This window comes from Lontra canadensis, unplaced genomic scaffold (assembly GCF_010015895.1).
Source record: "Lontra canadensis isolate GAN:19392208 unplaced genomic scaffold, GSC_riverotter_1.0 scaffold97, whole genome shotgun sequence".
NCBI lineage: Eukaryota > Metazoa > Chordata > Mammalia > Carnivora > Mustelidae > Lontra > Lontra canadensis.
The window spans coordinates 4,589,040-4,613,361 of NW_022631091.1; the positions used below are offsets into that span (position 1 = coordinate 4,589,040).

The 24,322-nt window shown below is 43.0% G+C and overlaps 1 protein-coding gene across 5 annotated transcripts in view; it reads right to left on the reverse strand.

Annotated features, from left to right (window-relative positions):
* PDE10A (phosphodiesterase 10A) overlaps nucleotides 1-24,322 on the reverse strand; it is a 569,965-nt gene that overhangs the window by 231,343 nt on the left and 314,300 nt on the right. Inside the window, exon 1 of one of the 5 annotated variants that reach the window (XM_032837204.1) lies at nucleotides 11,681-11,992. The exons of the other annotated variants lie outside the window; for them this stretch is intronic. Within the exon in view, the coding sequence (XP_032693095.1) occupies nucleotides 11,681-11,696 (16 nt within the window). The 5' untranslated portion in view covers nucleotides 11,697-11,992. Of the gene's footprint in view, nucleotides 1-11,680; nucleotides 11,993-24,322 lie in introns of those variants that run through there. 5 annotated transcript variants of the gene reach the window in all.

Below are 24,322 nucleotides of genomic sequence, written 5' to 3' on the forward strand. Positions count from 1 at the left end.
TCCTTCACTTCTCCCCTTCCACATCTCTCTGAACCTTTACAGCCTCTGGCCAGCTCTGCCCGCGAGGCTGGGGATCCGCGCGCCCTCCCACTCTCGGGTCTGCAAACTCCCTTTCTGCCCGTGGCACAGACATCTCCGACGCTCAGGCCGCCCCCATCCTGGAACGACAGCAACACAACCTCTCACGCACGTGGTAGACGCGTCACACGTCCTAGTGTTCCCTCGTTCACCATCAACGTCCAACGAGCAGTCCAGGGCTTCCCGGGCTGTCCGTCACTCTGGTTCAGCCTTCGTCACCAAACTGTGACATCGGTCCCCCAACACGGCGCTGAAACTGCTTTGGGAATAAGAGCCAACCCCCGACAGTGCCCTCTCACGAGCTCTGCCTTCACCTCCTCAGACTCGGAAACTCCAGGTCTTACCCACCCGTCCCTTGCTTTCCTGATACGTTCTCTTCCCTAACTCCCCAGAGAAGAGCAATTCACCAACAACTGACTTGCCTAAAGCCAACGGCGCATTAGGCAGACCAACCATTCCAAGACAAGGCAAAGGAGAAACGGCCAACGACAACTTCTCAGAAACCTCTAGGAGCTGTCGCCACCAGCCCGTCGGGTATCAGGCACCGCGAGCTTGTAACACCACGAACCTGCCGGCCCTGCGGCGGGGAGCGGGAGGGCTGATGTCCAACAGTCCCAGGGTATGAACGAGACCAGTTTCAGTAACTGATGGTTTTGTGAGAAGCTGGCAGAGCAGCACGGCCCTGGGAAGGACAGTCCGCTCTCTAACCGGCCCTTCCAAGCTCCCTTCCCGGACTCAGAGCCTCTGCTCACCTGCTGACACGTTCGAGTCCTCGCTTCTACCCTCATTCTACACTGTTTTCCTTCCAAGTCTCCTCTAGCCCCACGTCCTCCACTGCAACACCTGCGGATTATCTACACTTTTAGCTTCTAAACAAAAACAAAAAACAAACAAACAAAAAAATCAAGTAACTACGACACAATTGACACCTTCCTTCCTGAAGCTCGTCCCTCCCGGGAGCCCACGTCTGAGCCAAGGCCCCCCCGCCTCCCTCAGGGCTCGCTCAGGTCCCTTCGAACCGCTCAGTCCTGCTCCGACGCCTCCCACCACACTCCTGCACCCCTCCGGCCTCGCCCCTTCCCCCCGTGACGGCCTCTGCTCAGGCCCGGGAGGCGGCGGTCGCCGCTTCACGTCGGGGCCAGCGGCTGTGGCCACGTGGGGACACAGCCTGCCCGACCAGCCACGACGGCAATCTGCTCCCTGCCAGTCGTCGGGCGAGCAGCGCCCGGGAACAGCCGCTCGGGAACCGCCGGGCGCCGCCGCGCCTCCATCAGAGCAGGCCACGGCGCAGGGCGGGCAGGGCGCACGCGGGCGCCGCCTCCTCACGCCGGGCTCCGGGTCCGGGCCGCGTCGGCCGTCCTGCCGCAGCCACGCGCGCCGCCGCCACAGGCGACCCAGCGGGCGCGGTCGGGAGCGGCGGCCCTCCAGCCTCCTCCCCGCGCCGGTCCCTGACTCCGGGCAGCCGCTCTCGGCCGCACCCCGACGCCGCCGTCCGCGAGGGGAGGCCCCGGGCCCGCGCCCTGACCCTGGGCAGGCCGCTCCACGCAAGTGCCTCAGGACGTCCCTGCTCCGCCTCGGACACCGGGGAGCGGGAGACCCGGCTGGCGGGGGTCCCCGCGCCACTCTGTGCTGGGCTGTGCCCGTGGGCGGGACTCCGCCCCGGTGCCTCGCTCCAGGGCCCCCGCCAGCCACTTCCGGTGACGTCATGCGCACGCCGGAAGTGCGGCCTGGCGGTCGGCGCCAACGGGACCTCGCTGTCTGGGACCGAGAGGGACACCGAGGATCCCCGAGTCCAGCACCGTCGGCTGGAGGACGCGCTGCACAAAACCACCTGCCAGCCCCACGGTTCCCGGCGCCTGCCCGGCTCCCCCTGCCTCTTCCGGCCTCTCCCCTCATCCCCGCGGCGGAAACTGGGGAGCAGCGAGAGGCCCCTCGGGGGCCGTGGGCTACGGGAGGAACGCGGCGGCGACTCCGCAGACCTAGCACTGACCGCCGCGGGCCCCAGAGCGGCCGAGTCGCCGCGGGGCGGAGAGCGGCCGGCCAGAGAGATGCCGCAGCGCAGTGCCTCGGCCGCCACGGAGAGCCGTGGCGGACGGCGAAGCTGCCGCGGTCACTCATGGGGTACTGCCTGCCCTGCCGAAGCGCGCCTCCCGCAGCGATGCCGGAGGGCTGCCGGCCCCAGATTCTCGGCGGGAAACACCCGGACCGCGGGGTGGGAGCCACGTGCGTCCGAAGCCGAGGACAACACTGTTCCGGACTCGTATGTAAAAATCCAGCGAAGTCCAGCGCTTTCCGGCCCCGTGGACGGCTCCTGAGTGCGGAAGGACGTCCGCGGCCGGGCCTCCGCTCGCCAGGGACTGCGCGCAACCCGCGCTCAGCCCTGGCCCTCGAGGACGCTGCGCTCTCGGCTTCTGTTCCGGTCTGCGCGGCCCGCGCCCCCAGCGGACCTGCCCGCTCCCGCGAAGTGCTGCCCGCAAGTCCCGTTCGTGCGTCGCGCTCCGCGGACCGGGTGAGAGAGCGGACAGCTCGCGGCGCGGCCGGACACCGAGGCAGCAGAGCGGGCGGAGGAAGAGCGAGAAAGGCGCCGGACTTAACTGACCACAGCGGCGGGTCGCTGGCTAGTGAGAACGAGGACGAGCCCAGTTTTCAAGTCTGGGGAGCGGTGTGCATGGCAGAGCCACCTAACGAGAGAGCAGATGTAAGTTCAGATGCAGACGTGTTGCCTTTTACAAAGTTGCTAAGTCAGAAAAGTAGAGGATGAAAATAAATTATTAACTGTCTTTTTAGGTCCGTTACGTTGACAGTAAGGGAAGAAAACCAGGGGGAGAGGCCGGTCGGCTGCTCCGTTCTCACCTCTGTGTTTTGTAGCACTCACAGAAATAGGAATGCGCGTCCCCTGAACCCCGATGATGGAGGAGGACAGTTGGGACCCCTTGATACCAAGCTGAGTTATCACCACGCTTTGACGGGGGGGTAAGGCTACGAACCATCCAAAACTCCTGTGCTGAAGTCCTCATCTCCAGTGGTTAGTAGGTGGAGGTGAGGCCTTTGGGAGATCATGAGGTCATGAGCACAGAGGCCTTGACAGGGTTGGTGCCCCAGAAGAGACAGGAGAGACACTCTCCCCACCGCGTGAGGATAATGGAGGAAGGCGGCTTTCCCTAGGAGCCCAGTCAGCCTGCACTATTTGTTACCGCAGCCAAACTGCCTGCGACAGCCAGGAATAAGCATAGCACTTAAAATTTATGATAAACAGAATAAACAAAACTGAATTTCTCATAATGTTCTAAGGCATTCAGGCTTTGATCATTTTCCTTTGATAATGTTGATGTGCAAAAGTGCTAAATCCTACTTGGGCTGAGAATTAATTTATTCCATTTGGCACAAAGGATTTAATAGCCCTAAACTGATCTCACATTTAAAGCAGAAAAAAGGAATCAGTCAGTTGTTCTGAGAGAAGCAATGACTAGCGAAGACCAAGGACGAGGAATTTTATTCTGGCAATTTCATTTATTTTCCACGTAAGCCTAGAAAAATCACTGACGGTAATTTTGGTGATTTTTCTTCTCTCGTCCCCCCAACTATACATTTATTTGCACAGTCAACTGTTTTTGAGCACCAACAGTATGCTAGATACTAGAAATCTGGGCACGATAAAAACACCGTCCTTGCCTCTTACTCAAGCTAAGACAAGCCAATAAACAGTAACACACGAAGACAAAAGACGTTAGCTGTGCCTAACCCACCTGCTTCCTAGGGCTACTGTACAACTTTAGTAAACTAGCTGGAATATGTGTTCACAACATAAAGCTCCACACAAAGTAAGGTGCCAGTTATTTAAGGTAATCTTCACCAAAAACAGATTTCCTCGTGCAGGCTGAGTCGTCATTACTGATCTTAATAAGGTATGTAGAAGTACAGTGTGACACAATAAAAAGTAAGTGAACTGCAGCGAAAGTGTTAAAGTTAATGCAAGGTTAAGAAAACAAAACCAATGGAAAAATAAAAACTATATGATGAGAGTTTCATAAGTACACAGAAGCCCATGTTTTAAATCATTATATTTAACAGCTGTCTGTGTCAATTTAATAATAAGTTAAAAATCTGTATTTCAACTTAAGTACATTTTTCTAAGGTGAGTTTGTTCTTATCAAATGATTTAATTATCAAGTCTTAATAAATCTACTTATGTTTAAAAGCACAGTAAAAAAATGAAATAAAAACATTGTTGAGAAGGCATACTAAATACAAAAATTGGACTCAAGTTAAGAACGAAAATAACCATATGCACCAAAGGAAACAACCTGGATTCATGAATCATGGGAACAAACACCAAAAAACTCCCAAATTTTCTTCTTTGGGGATTTTTATTAGCTATATAATCAAGTATAGATGATCCTCTCTGAACTTTCATTTCTTGACCTTCCTTTAGTTGGTTTATTCAAATTGTTACACACTCAAAAAATTTAAACAGTATAAAAAAGAAATACATCAAGAAGGCTCATTCCCACCCAAACCCCTCATCCCCCACCAAAAGACACAACTATGTTTTCTTAGTTAGCTTACCGCTGGTTCCTTCATGTAGCAAATAATGAACTTTCATGAATACAAGCAAAGCATATCAAATGTATCCACCACCAAGCACCAACCTTCACAACTGCTTAATTTAAATCAAAACTTTTCTGGCCAACTGCTTGTGATAACCATCGTGAACATTCTTTGTCTGCCTATTATGTACTAGGCACTATTCTAATGACTTTCCAGCTATTAAATCATTTAATCTTCAAAATAATCCTATGATATATTTGCTACTATGTCTACATTTTACAGAAGAGGAAAAGAGGACTAAGATTAACTTGCTCGAGTTTACACAGCAGATAAGTAACTGAGCGGTGTTTCAAATGAGCCTTCAGGTTCCATACTCTCTAATTCCCACTCTCCTACTACATCTCAACCTTATCCTTCCAACAGTTTCTAAGTAAAAAGTCCCAAAAACAACCTCCCAAAAGATAGCCACACCTAATCCCTGGAATCTGTGAAAGTTACTCTATGTGGCAAAACATGAAATTAACAATTTTGAGAGAAAGAATTTAGCCTGGATTTCAGGTGGGCCCCAAATGTTTTCACTGTCACAGTATTGCACATGGCAATACATCTGCTCAAGTAATTCACTTCACAGGAAAATAGAAAAAGACAAGAGTACAAATTGTTTCAAAGTATATATGGGGAGAAACCAATTAGAACAATTCAGCATAGCAAACTCTCAGCTCTCAAATTTTAGTTTAATAGTTAAATTGCTCATCCTTAGCAAAAGTTTAAGGAAACCAGAATGAGGAATTTCCTTAGGCTCTCAGGTCTTATATGGGCATTAGTTACTTTTGCTATAAACCTGCAGCATTTATTCCCTAAGAAGATGAAGAAATTTCTCATTTAATTCACTGTTTCATTTTATTAACATGAGCAGAACTGATGGAAAATTTAATCATTGCCTGTTTCATCAAGTAAAGATTACAGGAAACCTAGCAGATAGCAAATTCCAAATCCAGCCATACTGAATGAAGGCCAGATGTGAGGGATACTCCGGGCTAATACCTTAGAAGAGAAAAGACTGTACATCAGGGCAGGCAAGAGGGGACCTTATTTTCACAGAGCACCTAGAGCAGAGTTAGAAAAGATTCAAACACATGCAGACTACTTAAAGTTTTTACAAACAACATTAACAAATACACTGAAATTCTTCTATTCCTTAGAAATAACTAGTAATAAGATTTAGTCAATCTTATAGCAGACAGCATAGAATGCTACATTTAATGTAGCCTCAAAAGGCTTCCTCCAAAAAGTCTTTCTGGTCCCAGTTTGTCAGATTATCATGTATGACCTTAGAGGAGTTAAATCCATCAACAAGTGTTTCAAGTAATTTGGAGGTTTCACCAAATTTAACATATGAATGACTTATCTTCTTCTTTACCGGATACATGTAACTGAAGAACTAAGACATAAGTATTTTGGGAAAGTGCTGTTTAAAAACAAGACGACGTAATTTTTACATGTCGTCCAGGCAAGAGGGATGATTATTTCTTCTGTTCTAGAATTCTGGCTCAAATGACGCAGGTTAAATGAAGTGAAGACATGATAAAGGTCTCTGCACACAGAAACACCCAGAAAACAAAACCGTCAGAGCCCTGTAGGTCTCAGAGGTCCAGCAACCAAAATGAGAATTTCTTACTCCAAGTACAATGCTTTCTTTACATTTTGGTTGTGTTGCCACTCCTATAAAACTACGTGACTCTATTCTATTTTAATTAATATTAGCCTTAAATTTTTTATATCATCAACCAGAAATGTATCTTCCGTTCTTAATATAATTTATAAAGTTGCTAAATACTGCTGTAAAAACTAGATGGCTTCATTTGTTTGGTTTTTTTAAACTATATGTCTAAACATTTCAAACTAATTTATTATTATAATAGACACTAGGAGAAAAGACCTCCCCCCCTAGCCCGTCAACCTTGGCTTGATACTAGAGAAAGATCTTGGTGGTATTAAACTATTGGGAAATGAGGGGAATAAAGTTAGCTTTATAATTTTACTGACTGCCCTGCCATCAAGGCAAGTATATTCTAAGATAAATATGAAGTAAAACACCTTCATTTAAGCTACCTTTGGGTATTTGCGCAGACACTAGGAATGACTTAAAGCATTGTTTTTTAAGAAAGTATAGACATTTTACTCAATTATAATAGCCATGATAAAATTATTCCCCCTCAATTAACAAAGTGTTTAAATCAAAATAAATTAAAAAATGAGAATTGCTTTGCCCAGATACTTGTCGTTGTATCGTATTAGTCACCTGGATTATAGAAGCAGTAAAGCAAGACAAAAAGTATTTGTATTTCAAGGAGGAGGAGGAGCAGAGAGGGGAGTGAAAGGGAAACTGAGACTCTGCACATTCGTTATAAATCAGCATGGTCAAACGGGACCTTCAAACGGGAAGGCACTGCAGCCTTCTTGTCTATAAATCTTAATAGCCAGCACAAAGGGGGCTTTTCTTTCTAAGCCCAAGAAATAGCTGAATACATTTCAAGCATGTTGCCTGACAAGTATTGTCAGCATGCCTCTGCTGTTTTTTTCAAGGCAGAACTTGGAATGAGGCTTAAATTTTATACTTGACATAAAATTGGTACAATTGTAGTCAGTGTCGAAGTAGAAATTATTTTATTGTTTTTGTTTTGCTTTGCTCTACTATAGTAAACCTGTTAGTACTGGCTGCTGTCTCTCACTCAAAGCCCAAGGTTTCCAATAACAAGAACCACAGCTGCACAGAATGGGTTGCCAGAGATCTGAACCACCACAAGCATTACTCATCTGGTCCTGCCCTGCTCTGCAGTCTTGGCCAAGAGGCAATGTCAAGTTCACCTCACACTTGGGACACACAAACGAAGAGCTTAAACAGCTCTTCAAAAGATACTTTAAAATGTTGAAAGTAGCTGCTGAATATCAAGTAGCCTGACATAAATGAAGGCTCTAACCCACCTGACATTGCTTTCAACGGGTTTTATGCTGTTTGCCAGAAGAACTTAATCCACAAAGCTGACCCATTCATTCGTCAGTGCTTTTTATATAAAAGACTATATCATGTGTTCATAACAAAAAGATCTCAAATACCTATTTTAAAATACAGATAGACAAAAATACTATCGCATAAAAAAATTCATTATAGGATAAATGGTTTTAATTGAAATCCTCACACATATATGGTAAAGTTCAAAATGCCCTAATTAGGAGAGTTGATGATGTGATCCAATATTCTAAAATGAAAAAAATAAGCATGAATGAGGTACCACAATAAAATAAAAATTTTTAAAAATCAAACAATGCATGTATTGACTGTTGCATCAGCAAAATCTACAGCTAATATTAAGACAGCAATCTAAGCTAATATTAAATTAGTCACATTCAGTATCTTTAAAGCCTTATTAGTAAATATTTATGTTTTAATAGATTTTCGTTATAATTTAAGAAATTTAAAAATGGCAGATGTACCCCTATGGCATTCATCTTGTAAGGACACTAATGTTTTAAGTCATGTAGGTCATTCTTAGTAAGTTAAGGAAGTAAAGAGTATCAAGTCAAAACTCCAGGCACAATGAAAATCTTCCTCAGACTTCTCGTGCTATCGTAACTCACAAAGCAAATTACTCTAAGTGAGCTACGTCATCAGTAATACTTGTAGTGTAAAATGAGATTCTTACCAAATCATACTAGCCTGTAGTACATAAGGTTTCTATTAACTGCTTTCTACACTGATTACTTGATATATATTTTTTTAATTCCTGGTGAGGAAGACCCCTATGGTATTGGATTTCAATTGGAGACAGCATTGTTTAATAAATAATAAACTTGTGTAAATACATATATTTTTAGCTGATAGACTAAAAAATCCCTCAAAGAAATAACACCCAAGTTGCAGTGAGCACGCCTAGTGCTCAAGTCTTGGATACCAAATACTGTTATCATTAAATAGCACCAAGGCGGGGTGCCTGGGTGGCTCAGTAGGTTAAAGCCTCTGCCTTCGGCTCAGGTCATAATCTCAGGGTCCTGGGATCGAGCCCTGTGTCAGGCTCTCTGCTCAGCAGGGAACCTGCTTCCCTTCTTTCTGCCTGCCTCTCTGCCTACTTGTGATCTCTGTCTGTCAAATGAAAAAATAAAATCTTTTTATAAATAAATAAATAATAAATAGCACCAAGGTTTCTTGGAGAAATGACTGATTCCCAGTCTGAGATAGGAAATCATAAAGTAAATATGGAAAAATCTGTGCTAGAAAGGCAAGAAATGTCTAAGCTAATGGGAGATACGTGAAACTGCCTAAGGAAAGGATATGAAAGGATTCATACTGGCCAAATCTGGGGCAGTTAGAGGATCAGAAATAATACATACAGCAATGCGTTGTAACACATTAAATATAAAAGGAGCAAGAATAAATATGATAATGTGTTATTATACACTGAATGTAAAAGGAATTCCTGGGTCCATATGGATACCCAAAGCAAGGGGGTAGGGGGGCTCTTTATAGGATAATTCAAAACTTAAATGAGGAAGGAAGAGTAGAAGTTTTCAAAAAACATCATTCTGTAAACCTCAAAGTAATAATTCAAGCAAAGATAATCAATGAATTCTAAAACCACTTGAATGATTGGGTGTTGAGAAATACGATATCCACACCATCTCAAAGTATCGTCCCACAAACCATTCATAAAGGAGTAAAGATTCATAAAGGAGAAAAGATACCTTTACCGTGGAGACATCTGGCGGACACCAGCTCAACCTCATGAGCAAATTTAGCATTGCTAAAAATAGAACTGACAGTCTGTGATGCAGTGAAAGTCTGTGCTAAGCTGGAGAACCATGCACTGAAAGAGAAGTAGTACATAAAGGGATGGCAGGAGGTAGGGCTGGAGGGCTAAACAAGATCCAGATTGTGAAGTCAGGATTACCTCCAATCTATGGATGAAGAAACTGAAATTCAGAGAAGTTAGACAACTTCCTCAAAATCAATCCAGTACCTTGAGATGAGCAAAGCTGAAATTTGAACCAAGTCCATCTGATTCTAAAAACCCAGATTCTTTTGACAATGGGAGCTGGCAACCCCAACCTGATCCTCCATTCTCCCAAACTTTACAAAGAAACTTGGCCCAAACTTTGATGCTATCATTCACTAGAGGCCATGAGTCACACCAACAAACCACTCACATGTCTAATTTAAAAAGACGCTTTCCATTTATAATTTTTTTAGGAAAAACCCCCAAACCTGTCAATTCACTGGTTATATCTAAAATACCAATACATATTTTGGCAAATCTGTAATTGCATCTGAGAACAGTAAAATTTAGTTTCGTGCAATTTTGGGAGCAAGCCTTACTACTCATATTGAATTTCTGTTCTCATTTCCACATTTTGGAGAGAGCTTGCCCCATAAGACTAACAATATCAAAGAGATGTTAAAAATATAACTTTGAAGAGTTACAGGCAAATGTATTGGCAATTTATTATCAAAGTATCTTATCAAACAGGAAAAACAAATGACAAAGTACTTTTTAGAAAAACTGTACTTAAAATTTTCCAAACTAAAACAGTTGTTCAGAAGCTGTTTCATACTGTGAAAAAGGAAATTCTTCCCCTGATGTGTAATCAGAGTACAAATGGTATGACCCCTACTGTTTGACCTTCGGCAATGGACTCATCCTAAGATTCAGATCTATAAAATAGTGGTCACAAGAGTAGCAATCTGGGGCACCTGGGTGGCTCAGTCAGTTAAGCATCTGTCTTCAGCTCAGGTCATGATCCCAAGGTCTTGGGATGGAGCGCGCATTGGGCTTCCCTCTCAGCAGGGAGTCTGCTTAACCCTCTCCCTGTTGCTCCTCCCTGTTCATGCTCTCGCTCTCTCTCTCTCTCTCTCAAATAAAGTCTTTTTTAAAAAGGAGTAGCAATCTTATAAGGATCATTGTAATTGATAAAGATAATGGGTGTAAAATTCTTAATAAACTATCTAGAACATGGTAATTGTTCAGTAAATGGTTCCTTGGGTTCTTCTGTTTTCTGTTAAGCTCATACAATGGGTCGAATCACAAATCCATTTTCAAAGAAAAAGAATTCCATTATCTCTATACTTTTTCCAAAAAAATTAGGAAAACTCTAAACTACTGATCCTGGACGGGGGGTCAGAAACTTGCTTTTGCTACCAGCTAGGAGCATGGCTATGAACCTTAAAGACAAATGCATCATGACTACCTTTTTGCATCAGTGCATCTTCTCTTGTTTCTGGAAAGGATCTCCAGTTGTCTTTCTGGAATCCTTTCCTCCCATCTGCCACCCCCACCCAGGTGCACCTCTCCAATCCTTCCTGGGTGAGACAAAAGCCTTCCCATAAAGAACTTCCAGATCGACCTCAGCTCTAACCCAGACAGCCTAACATTCTCATGTCTTCTTCCTTCAGGTCATTTCAGAACTGCTGTATTATAGGACAATTAGGGATGAATGTTAAAGGATACGATCATAATGAATTGTATGCCGACCCTCCCCTACTGTGACCACCAGGCATTCTGACACGTAACCCATGCTTGTGGAAAGCAAAGGCAGGTGAGACACAGTGACACAGAGGAGCCGCCACATGGCACCATGGCCCTCTCCTTCAGACAGTAGCCAGACTTCTGTGTGCAGCCCTTGCTCAGTAGAGCTCCCTCCCTTGTGACTGGGCTGAATGCTTCTCTGCTGCACCAAGGCACGGTGCCCCCACAGTCCCACCTTCTCCAGTACTACCCTTCCTGCACGGCTGTTGGAGAAATGTTACAGTCTGTTCTGGTTTTGTTCCCATTGGGCCTCGTCGTGACCTCTCACAGTTATGTAAAGTCGGAGGAAACCTTTGAAAGTCACTGCATCCACCATTTAACCCACATTAATTAGGAAGCTATTAGGTGTGCCTTGGTTTCACTGTGGTATCATCACGGACTCTGGGGAGTCCCAGAGTCTTTCAACAGGATTAGCAGAACCCTTAGTACACAGTAAGCGCTTAATAAGCATTCATTTGAACAAGCCCCCTCCTCACCATATACTCTTGCCATACCACAGTTAGCACTAACGGCCAGGGCTCGAAGGCAGGAGCAGCAACACGTCTCGGGCCACCAGCTCGGAGCCTCTAAGCCGGCCTCCCTGGCCTCTTCAGCAGCCGGACTCCTAGGGTTGGCATCAGGTCTGCGGACTGTCCTGGGAACAGAGACTTGCACAAGCCCTTAGATTACTTCCTTTCTACCTGGAGTCAAAGCTGACACCAGTGGGGTCTTCCACTGTCCGATCTCATAGGCCAAGGACTGACCAACCGCCCTCCAACAGATTCCAACTGCCGACACTGAGTACGAGCTTGTTCCCTTTGGCGCCGCTGACATCACAGTCCAACCGTGGAATCTTCACCTCACCACACTTCATACCCCTCCCAGCCAGAGGCTTTCGTCGCTCTCCATCAACACTTCCCACCCGAACGAGAATTTGACACCTTACTATCAATCACTTCACTCCTTGGGGATTCCAGGGAAGACTCCTAGGTTTTCCACGCTACGTGGGGACACGCTGCCAAGAGGGCCTGCGGCCTTTCCAACACACTAACCACTTCGTTGAATGAGAGTGGCCAGCCAGTGCCCAGTTCTAAAGCACGACTGTCCATGAAAATGGCAGTGAATGAGTTCTCTGTAAGGTGAGGTTTTAAGATCAGGGTAAAACTTAATCCGATGAGAAAGTGGGTTGTCTTCTGAGGGTCTTTGCTTCTATTTAAGAAACCAAAGTGTGTGTGTGTGTGTGTGTGTGTGTCCTAATGTGTCCTTCAGTTTACAGCACAGCAAATATTTCTTGCTGGGCTCAGTGTTACAAAATCAGAGCTCCCTTTCTCCTCTCTCTTCCCCTCCAGGAAGATCCTGCCAGGCTCCCTGCCCCTCACTGCCTCACCCTACCCTTCTCTCTGGGTCCCACAGAGCCTCCCACTGGCAGACTTCCATCCATTCCTCATCACACCTTTCACTCACACAACACACACTCAGTAAATGTCCTGAGACCACTTAATCAAGGACACAGAAGAGTGCGTGCCCTCAGGCGTGTCCACAGGACCTACTAAGCTGCCTCCAGCCACTCAGGCGGGACTCTACCGCACATAATCACACATCGGTACTTCAGGTACTGCTCCTAGTCTGTTCCCTCCACTCTTGCCTCACAAATAAGGAATTAATGCTTTAAACATACCTGATACAGAAAGCAGTATTAGCCAAATCTAGTGTTCAAAGATTTATAGTTAAGTAGGATTTCCATATTTCTTCCTTCAGCTACTCAAACTCAATTGCATTAACATTTTGTTTTGCAAACAGTTCTGTATTACACATAATTTACTAACTTTACTGAGTGTTTGCTGTGTGCTATTCCGTGTTTTATGTCACTTAGTGGCATTATAGTATGTAATGCTTACAACTGCCCTAGGAAGTGGAAAGGAGGAAGTCAATGCACAAAAACTAGTGACTTCCAGAGGCACCTGGGGGGCACAGTCAGTTAAGCCTCTGCCTTTAGCCTGGGTCATGATCCCAGGAGCCTGGGTCATGATCCCAGGATCCTGGGATAGAGCCCCATGTTGACCTCTCTGCTAGCGAGGAGTCCCCTTCTCCCTCTGCCTTTCCCTCTGCTTGTTGCCCCCCCCCATCAAATAAATAAATAAAATCTTTTTAAAAAATCGGTAGACTCCAATACTTCAAGATCCAGTTGTCCTCTCCTTCAAAATCATTTCAGGAGAGTAATTACTTTTAAGATTTCCTCGTCTCTAGATGGCCCACTCTTTGACATTTTTACACTGAGAACTTGCTAATAGACAACTTCTTAGTCCTTCAAAGAATTTACATCAATTAGTCAGGCCGGCTGTTCTCCGATGTTTTTAATCTCATGCGTAAATAACCAGTACAGTCTCTTCACGCCTGCCTAATTTATTAATACTACTTCATGACGACACTGTCTCTTCTCGAAGTCTCCGTAAACATAAAGAGTTCTATTCTGAAGAGCCCTACCTACGACTGCAGTACCAACTTGACCTTGGGTGCAATCACTCTTGTTTTGTGGTAGATGTCTGAAATGAAGGAGAAAATTGTTTTTCTAATCAATATCTTTGGGTACTAAGATCGTATACAATGAGCAAAGCAGGTTGATACGACCAGTCTGTACTTTCCTTGCTGCCTTTTCTCTCTGTACAACTCGCCTGGCCCAGCAGTCTCCATAGGCTTTTACAAGGACAGGAAAATAAGTCAAGAAAGCAGCTCTAGCTAAGGCGTCAGGCGGTGATGACACAGACATTAAACCAGTCCCAGACCCACCCATCGCTCCAACCCATGTCACACTCTTTCTCAACCAAACACAGATGAGCTTCCAGCCACAGGAGCTGTCCCAGGACAGTAACCCTGCTGGCCTCTGCAGCCTAATGAATATATGTACCCCTGGAGTGTCCTGCCAACAGGCAATTTGGTCACCATGGAAAGTAACTGGGAACACTATCTTGGAGTAGAGGAAGATGTACCAGGAAGTGAAGTTTCCAGGCCTAGCACTTGGGCAGACCCATTCCAAGGTCGTGGCAAAGACGTGAGTGAGGAGTCCTGGTGATACTTGCCAAGTGAGATATTTTTGTGTTCTTCATAAAGAAAACATCCTTATGATATGAAGTTCAGCCCCACAAAGATCCAGTGCTCCTAAATTATACAATACCAGCCTCTCACTGAAAGATGGCTAAAGTCTAAGCTAGTCTGTATTTATTTATGTGATATCAGAAGTTGTTTTTCCTCCAACATGAAAACAAAACTAACCTTCAGAAGGGAGATAACTAAAAAACAAATTTCATGTTAAGAACAAAAGAATTATGTAATATGAAATGCCTCCTTTTCAGCTATATCATGAAACACCTTTGGTAACCCATGGATATCTTGTTTTTAACTGTATTGTCTGACAAGTCTGCAGGAATAAGTCTGGGACAACAATCAAAGGTCCCCCACAGGATGCTGCTGTGCAGTTATGTTGAGGAAAAATCCACATACCAAAAGGTTTATGGGCTTACATCCTGGGGCAACTCCTTAGAAACTCACTGATACTTATTATAAACAGGTATCCTACTTGAGCGACACAAGGGCCAAGGCAACTGTAACCCGTGTTGTTCCAAGAAACAGTTAAATGTTAAGATCAGAGATGGGGAGCCTGGGTGGCTCAGTCGTTAAGGGTCTGCCTTCAGCTCAGGGCATGATCTCGGGGTCCTGGGATCGAGCCCATCATCGGGCTCCCTGCTGAGCAGGGAGCCCGCTTCTCCCTCTGTCACCCACCCCTGCTTGTGTTCCCTCTCTCCCTGTCCCTCTATCTGTCAAATAAATAAATAAAATATAAAAAAAGATCAGAGAAGTAAAAATTAATTATTAAATTAATTAAATTAAAAAATTAATTAGCAAAAATGACAGTTCTAACACCCCATGTTGTAGCTGGAAGGATGAAAATAGTAAATACCCGTAAGTGGGAAGGAAAGCTTTTGAGTAGGAAAGAAAAATCCTCCTGCAAACACTTGGTGCTCAGATATGGCAGTCCCTCCTAAGGCATTGGGATTCTAAGCCCCTCCCATACTGTTCAGATGATGGGCATCTGCAGAAGGTCTGGGAGGGACAGTACACCTGCAGGACTGGGAGGGGCGCTCCTCCAAGGAGTGACTTGGTGGCAGCCTTCGGCTCACTGACAACTGGAAACAGAAGCAGCACTGGAAATGTAGAGAAAGAGGCAAATCCCATGTTGTTTGTGAAGTAGCTTTTACCTAAACGCTTATCCACTGGGAAATGAATAAATAAAAAGTTGTATAAGCAAGCAGTGGAACGCTGTCCCCCAATTAGATGAAGCAGGAAATAAAACCACACCAAACCATCCAAACTGGAAAAAGTTCTACTTGTTTAAGCCAATTCTTACAGAGCTGGCTCCTTCTAGGATACATATGAAGTACAACAGTGAAGACATGTACGTAAAGAAAATAGTATTTAGGATTAGCAGAGAGGAATGTGTGACAAACAGGGAGGCTTTGCCTACTCTGAATTTAAAAATTAGGTCCCCTCCTGGCACCCAGTTCTTCTCTTTTGCAACCTTTATTGCAATTTTTAACAGTAAATTTACTAAGTAATATTCATGTAATTGCCTTCTTCTTCACTCTACAGTAAAGCTCTCTGAGGCCATCATATCCCAAAGATAATACAGTACCTGATAAACACTAGGCACCAAGAAACTAGTTTCAATAAGTAAATCATTGTCTGTAGCTTCAAGCACTGTTGACACTTTGACATCTTACACATACTTGACAGCAGTTCAACTCTCCCTTCTAAATACCAGCTTCTTCTGACCCAAATGACTGACTGACATATGCACCTGAATGCCCGTTACCGGGCTACCCCAGAAGCTGCATTACAAAACTGAACTTAGCCTCCAAAGAAAATTGTTTCCATACTGTCAAAAGCATGCAAAGGTAGATACACCGAATGTCCTCTGTAGCATTACTTGCAAGTGCAAACATAAAGAAATCAATGGAAACATTCCTAATGGAGTGGGATACCACTTACTTTTTTACACTAATGAATGAAGGAGTTCCATCTCTGTGCACTTAAGTGGAACAAGCTGGAAAGCTCCTTGTCCTAGATTATTAAATGACAAAAGAATGTTGCAAAGGTACTATATCTGTTGAGGGGATCATTACACGTGTATATAGTTGAAAACATGCAGGGAAAAAACTACCAGGTCATGTAGGGCAGTGGAATTTCTCCTTTTACTTTTAGTACACTGTTCACATCATTGAGTTTTCTAAGTGAATAATCCTGACACACAAAAAATGCAACAGTTAAGAAGCATTCAGAAAAACAACTCTTTTCTGCATTCCTCATCTTTAGTACACACTTCTCGTGCAAGTTCACCAAGTCCAAAAACTTGGTAGCTTTCCTGGACTCCTCCTTTCCCTTACTTCTGAAACTTTATAAACACATCTTTAACGATTTTAATTCCTTAGCATTGCTTCTGTCTGTTCTCTCCATCCCATTCCCTCTGCCTTAGTTTAAGCTTCTCTACAGCAGTCCACTAACTGGCTTCCTTTCCTACATCAGTCACTCCTCCACTCCACCTTTGACAATGCTTCCACACTTCCAGAATGCACACGAAAGGAGGAAGCAAGCAAGCAAGCCACAGCACAGACTTACCCCTTCCAGTGGTTCCTTACTGCCTATGCAATAGAGTTCACTGAACTTAGTCTGCCCAGGACACCTGGCGAAACATTATCTCCCACCATTTCTCCTATTGTGCTCCATATTTCTCTAATAATAAACTTCTTGCAGTTCCCTAAATCTTCCATAATTTTGCTCATGCTATTTTCCCTTAGCCTGGGATGTACTTCCCTTTCCTACCCTTGGTGAGAGTAAAATAACTTTTGCTTAATAACTCAAACCAGAGCTTCACCTTCTGCATCAAACTCTCTGCTTCTTTTCCCTCAAATGGAATGCTCCTTCCTTTGTGCTCTCCCTAAATCTTCCACTGAATCATTAAAACCAAGTGGGAACTGCCATGTATTGTACACTGCTGAGGGCCAGGAACTTTAAAGGCTTCATGCATTCCATGCTAATGCTATTTTGAGGTAGGTAGCCTTCTGCATTTTATAGCTTATAAAAATGTTGAAACTTCTCCCATTTTAGGAATGACAAAATAGAAGCCAGAAGGGTTAGCTGGGAGGGCAGGGGAGTGAGAACTTGTCCAAAACCTTACAGGAAAAGAGATTTTGATTCCAAATATTTCCAGCACCCATTATACTGCATCACTTTTATTAACCTTTCATTGTATTTACTTGCTTGAATTTCTCCTTTTCTACGTAAAATCCTAATCTTGTGGACAGGGACTATTTCTGACTCATGCTCTGATCCTCAGACCTAGTACAGAGCTGGGCGCACATCAGGAGATCATAGATATTTGCCAGGCAGTGCAGCCCAGTGAGTCAGGGAGAGCAAGGCCATGAAGGTCACAGGATTTGGAATCACACAGCATGACCTTGAACAAACTATTACATCTCCAAATCTCAGTTTCCCTAAAAGTGCAACAGTGATGAAAAGAACTTTGTATTGGGCTACTAAAATGATTAACAAATGAAACAAATAAAGCACCTTCCACACAGCCTGAAACACAGTAAGTTCTTGAAAATGCTGTCAAGTAGTTAAAATACCAATGACGAAAAAGAAACTCATAGCGGCAGGCATCTGCCTGTAAGGGCTAAGTTTTGTTGAAGAAACTATCCCAGAATCTTAGTAACATAAAACACTAAGGGCAGGGGGACACCTGGGTAGCTCAGTTGGTTGGGTGACTGCCTTCGGCTCAAGTCATGGGTCCTGGGATTGAGCCCCTTGCTCCCTCTGTGTCAAATAAATAAATAAAATCTTAAAAAAAAAAATCAAGGATTTATTTGCCCGCTGAAGTTCTGGTGATTTATCTCTACTTGGTTCTCATTCAAGTACTCAAAATACAATCTCATCCAGAACATCACCAGCTACCCCAGCAGGAGTATGAAACATGGGAAACTATGGATCTTAAAGACTTCCACTTAAAGACTAAGTCTGGGTGGTTAAGTGGTTTATAAGTAAGTCACCCTCAAATCTATTTAACCTTTATTTGTGAGAGGGAGAAATTGTAAAGCAAAAGAAGGATGGCTGCACAAGGAGTCAGAAAACCTTTTTTCTGTTTTGAGCCCTATTTGGGCCAAACCCCTATTTGGCTTTCAATAAGAGGCCTCATTTACCTCACCTAAGCTTGCCCTTCATGAAATAAGGAGTTCTGCCAGTCCACCTTCAAGCTTTCACTCAGGAGTCTTCTAATGGAAGCAGCTAAGGGCCCAAATCAGTGCTGAAGTCAATCCTAATACTGTTTCTAACCCTTGGCTCTGCTTGTAACTCTCTCCTGAAATGGTGTCCTTTCCATTGAATAAAATCCCAGTGTTTGTTTTTCAGCCCTTACAAGTGTAAGAGACAAAATCCCAACTCATAACTAGCTAAGCAAAAAACAAAACAAAACAAAACAAAAAACAACCAACCAAACAAACAAAAACCCAAAGGTATGAAGCCATCCCCTGGTCCAGTGGTAAACTTTGTGCAAAAAAGAACCCCGTGATTGTTATATCTAACCATTGAGATTTTCAGAGCACTTGTGACTGCATTGTAACTGGGCCTATCCTGACTGCCAGGCTCCCTGCACATGACTGACCGCATGCCCCCCAACCCGCTTCCACCACGGTGGAACAAGTAAACCACCCCTCCCAGCATCCTACCAGTCCCAAGGAAGACCTCTGACCAGCATTGCTGGGTGAATCCTGGGGCCAGATGACAGGGACACCATGAAGTACCAGCCCCAAGTCACAGGCCTTCTAACCCAGCAGCAGAGCAAGGTCTGCTACCAGAAGAGGTGTGAGAAAGAGAAGCAATAGTTACTAATCCATAAGATTCCTTCTCTCTAAAACTAACTTTGTTCAGGGTAAACACCTGCTAGCCTATCAGCATCATCAGTGCACCCGTGATGTGTTTTCATTTCCTTGAAGGAAACGGGAAGAAAATCCTCCAAACATATGAATACAGCTTTTGCTAAGAAAGCCTGCCACAATGTTTGGATTAAACAAGTTACATTTGTTTTATACAACTGTAAGTGTAGTAAAGATCATGTACTGTTTAGGTTATTTGAGCTAGCGCATTGAAAATCAACTCTCTTTCTCCCAGCCTGTGAAGACTTGCCAAATCCTGTTTGAAAATTATACAGCCATCACTAACCACTGCAGACAACTTCAGCGGGTTTCCAAGATGGGATTCTATCTTTCCTTACTCCTTTTACACACTCCTGTACCACTTCTCCCTAGTACTGAACACATACCTTGTAAACATACAAAAGACAATGCAAATTTCATTTAGGGTTTCAAGAATCACATACCGAACAATATTGTTATGAACAAATACCTACACAAGAATATCCATACTAAATTACCTACTACACATCTAAAATGACCAAAGAAAAATAGGAAGTAGTTTTTGATACGAACCATTTGTTATTCTCCTATCTCCCTGAACTATGGCAACACGCGGGGAGGACCTTTTCATTCCCTTCCCCAACCCAACACATGTAAACAAACATCAGATATACTCTCCTTATCTACATACGCTTGTGAAACCATCTTCACATTGGAAAATGATGTGAAATAAACCTTAAGATTTTGTCCCATACCAAAATGAATAGTAATCAAAGTATACATTAAGAAACCACTAGAGTATGGGGTGCCTGGGCGGCTCAGTGGGTTAAAGCCTCTGCCTTCGGCTCAGGTCATGATCCCAGGGTCCTGGGATCGAGCCCTGCATCAGGCTCTCTGCTTGGCGGGGAGCCTGCTTCCCCCTCTCTCTCTGCCTGCCTCTCTGCCTGCTTGTGATCTCTGTCAAGTAAATAAATAAATAAATAAATAAATCTTTAAAAAAAAAGGGAAAGAAAGAAACTACTAGAATAGCCCACAAAGCATCTGTTCCAGCAAGAAAGTCTCACCTCACTACATTTCTTTCATGAATAACTATAAAAATATCTAAGTATCCACGCATCAAAACAATCTTACCATTTTACCCAGTAAAACCTAAATTCAAACAGAATGACATAAGAGCTATCAGCAAAGTCCTTTATTACACCTGCAATCAGAAACCGTGCTTAAAGCTAAAAATGCATTCAAATCTGACACATAATATATTAAAAAATTCAAACGAAAAAGGATAGTTTCTCCTTAGGAGGTGGTTGCTCTTTTATACTTACTAATTTTCCTTCATATAGGCATACTTTCAACTGAAAAACAAAAAACAAACAAACAAACAAAAACTCTCACTTTGTTCTTGTTCCTTGTATCTTACGGCAAAATAGAAGGTAATGTTTGTTTCCCAACAGAAGCTGCCTTTTCAAGAGTAATGTTATATATCCTTTGTGTAGTTTGGATTTCTTTTTAACGTATCACACCTCATAACTCAGGCAGTCAATGAATTAAGAACTTAATTGATGATAGTCAAGAAATTGCCTATTTGTAGACACCAGCAACCCACAGAACTATAAAGAAGTTATAATATTTATTATTAGTCACAACTAAGTGTGAAATTATCTAAGTGAGTCAATCTGGAAGTTCCTCATCTGAGCAGGAATATGAAAGTTGAGGACATGGCAATATTTTAATTAACAACCATACTCCAACACTTATTTCTCTCTCTTCAACCTCAGGCCTACATGAACTGCCAAACCAGCTTATCATTTCTTCTCATCTATCCAACAGACACTTCAGATTCAGTCTGAACTGAACTCAGCATCTTCCTCCCCAAACTGGCCCTTCTCCTGGGACCCCTTTCTCAATGCTCGTATCTGAAACCTGGAGGTCTTCATGGGCTCCCAGCCACCCTTCCATCTCTGTCACATGCAACCATAAGCCAGTTGTGCTAATTATGCCAGAGACCTCTCTCAGGTGTGTCCACTCTTTTCATCCCCTTTTGTCAGTTACGAGGTCCTAACCACTTCTTCATTATTTCTCTACCGTGCTAACTATTCAGTCCTAAATTGTGCCCCTTCAAAATATTGTTCATAAATGCCAAGTAATCCTTGTAAATGTTTACTTAATGTTATCCTTCATACTCCCATCCTTAAAAACTTTTGGCCAGTTATCATCACTTGAAGATGAAGCCAAAACTGTTAAAAGAAGAACAAACAAAGTCCAAAGTTGTAGAAGAAAGGAAATAACAAAGATTAGAGTAGAAATAAATGAAAATGAGACTAAAACAGAAATGATCATTGAAACTAAGAGCTGATTTGTTGAAAAAATAAACAAAATTGACAAACCTTTAGCTAAACTCACCAAGGGAAAAAAATGGCAGTACTCAAATAAAATCAGAAATGGAAAAACTGTTATAATTGATACAACAGAAATACAAAGGATCATACAGATAACTATAAACAATTCTATGCCCCAAAATTAGACAACCTAGAAGAAACAGATCAATTCCTACTAACATACAACCAACCAAAGTGAGTCATGATGAAATAGAAAATCTGACCTAGCAAGAAGATTGAATCAGTAACCAAAAATCTCCCAACATTAACAAAACCCTATAACCAGAAAGGTTCACTGGTAGATTCTACCCAACATTCAAAGAATAATTAATACCAATCCTTCTCAAACTCTTCCAAAAAACAGAACGGGTGGAGCCTTAAAAAAAAGAAACATTTATGGGGCCAGCATTACCCTGAAACCAGACAAGAATTCCACAAAAAAAGAAAATTATAGGTTAATATCCCTGGTGAACATAGATGTGAAAATCCTCAAAAAAAGAAAAAAAGAAAACAAAAAACAAACAAAACTTAGCAAACTGAATTCAACAATACATTAAAAGGATCATTCACCATGAGTAATGATTTGGTCTAAGGATGCAAGGATGGTTCAACATCCACAAATCAGTCAATGTGATACACCACAATAACAAAATGAAGGGTAAAAAAAGATAAAAATCATATGATCACCTCAATAGATGAAGAAAAAGCATTTGACAAAATTCAACATCTGTTTATGATTAAAAAAAAAAAAAGAAGTGGATACAGAGGGAACGTAACTCAACACAATAAAAGGCAAACTATGATAAGCCCACAGCTAACATCATCCTCAGCAGTGAAAGCTGAAAGCTTTTCCTCCAAGACCAGGAATGGACAAGGAGGTCCACTCTTACCACTTTTATTCAATACAGTATTAGAAGTCATAGCCAGAGCAGTTAGGCAAGAAAAAAAAAGGCACCCAAATTGGAAGGAAGAAGTGGGGCACCTGGCTGGCTCAGTCAGTGGAGCACAGGGCTCTTCATTTTAGGGTTGTGGGTTCAAGCCCCATGTTGGGTGTAGAGATTACTTAAAAATAAAATTGGGGTGCCCAGGTGGTACAGTAGGTTGGGTGTCTGTCTCTTGGTTTCAGCACAGGTCATGAACTCAGGGTTGTAAGATTGGCTATTAGGCTCTGTGCTCAGTGTGGAGTCAGCCTGAGTGTCTCTCTCCCTTTTCCTCTGCCCCTTGCCACCGCCCCCCCGCAACCCTACCACACATGCCCTCTCTCTTTCGCTCTCTCTCAGATAATCTTTTTAAAAATTAAATAAATAAAATCTTTAAAATAATTTTAAAAATAAAAACAAATACTTTTTTAAAAAGGAAAGGAAGAAGAGAAACTCACTATTTGCAAATGGCATACTGTTATACATAGAAAATCTTAAAAACTCCATCAAAAAACTGTTAGAACTAAGAATGAATTCAGTAACGTTGCAGAATACAAAATCAATATATAAAAATCAGCTGTGTTTCTGTACACTAATAAGAAAATATCAGAGAGATTAAGAAAATGATCCCATTTACCACTGCATCAAAAAGAATAAAATAGGGCGCTTAGGTGGCTCAGTGCGTTAAGCCTCTGCCATCAGCTCAGGTCATGATTTCAGGGTCCTGGGATCGAGCCCCATGTCAGGCTCCCTGATCACTGGGGAGCCTACTTTCCCCTCTCTCTATGCCTGTCTCTCTGCCTACTTTTGATCCTTCTCTCTCTGTCAAATAAATAAAATGTTAAAAAAAAAAAAAAGAATAAAATACCTAGTAAAGTTAACCAAGGAGGCAAAAGACCTGTGTATTGAAACTACAAGGCATCAGTGAAAGGACCTAAAGTGAATACAAATAAACAAACATATTCTGTGTTCATAGATCAGAAAAATTAATATTGTTAAAATGTTCATACTACACAAAGCAATATACAAATTCAGTGCAATCTCCATCAAAATCCCAATGGTATTTTTCACAAAAATAGAACAATCATGAAATTTGCATGGAACCACAAAAAAACCCTGAATAGCCAAAACAATCTTGAGGACAAAGAACAAATGGTATTGGTGTAAGACAGACACATATACAATGGAACAGACTAGAGAACCCATGAATAAACCCATGCATACAAAGTCAATTGAGTTGTGACAAAGGAGTCAAGAATATAAAATGGGGGAAAGACAGTCTCTTCAATAAATGGTGCTAGGAAAATTGGACAGCCACATGCATGCAAAAGAATGAAACTGGGCCACTATCTTATATCCTACACAAAACTTAACTCAAGATGGATTAAACTCTTGAACATGTAAGACCTGAAACCGTAAAACTAGAAGAAAGCACAGTGGTAAGCCCCTTGACATCAGTCTTGGTGAGGATCATTTTAATCTGACACCAAAAGCAAGACAACAAAAGCAAAAATAAACAAGTGGAACGATGTAACTAAAATGCTTCTGTACTGCAAGGAAACCATCAACAAAATGAAAAGGCAACCTACTGAATGGGAGAAAATATTTGCAAATCATATATCCTATAAGGGGTTAAAATCACAAATATATATAGAACTCCTACAACTAAACAGAAAAAAAATCTGATTAATAAATGGGCAGAACAGGGTCCCCTGGGTAATTCAGTTGGTTAAGTGTCCACCTCTTGATTCCAGCTCAGGTCATGGTATCAGCGTCATGAGATAGAGTCCTCATCAGGCTCCAAGCTCAGCGTGGAGTCTGCTTGAGATTCTCTCTCTCCTTCTCCCTCTGCCCCTGCCCCTGGCCATGTGCTCTCTTTCCCT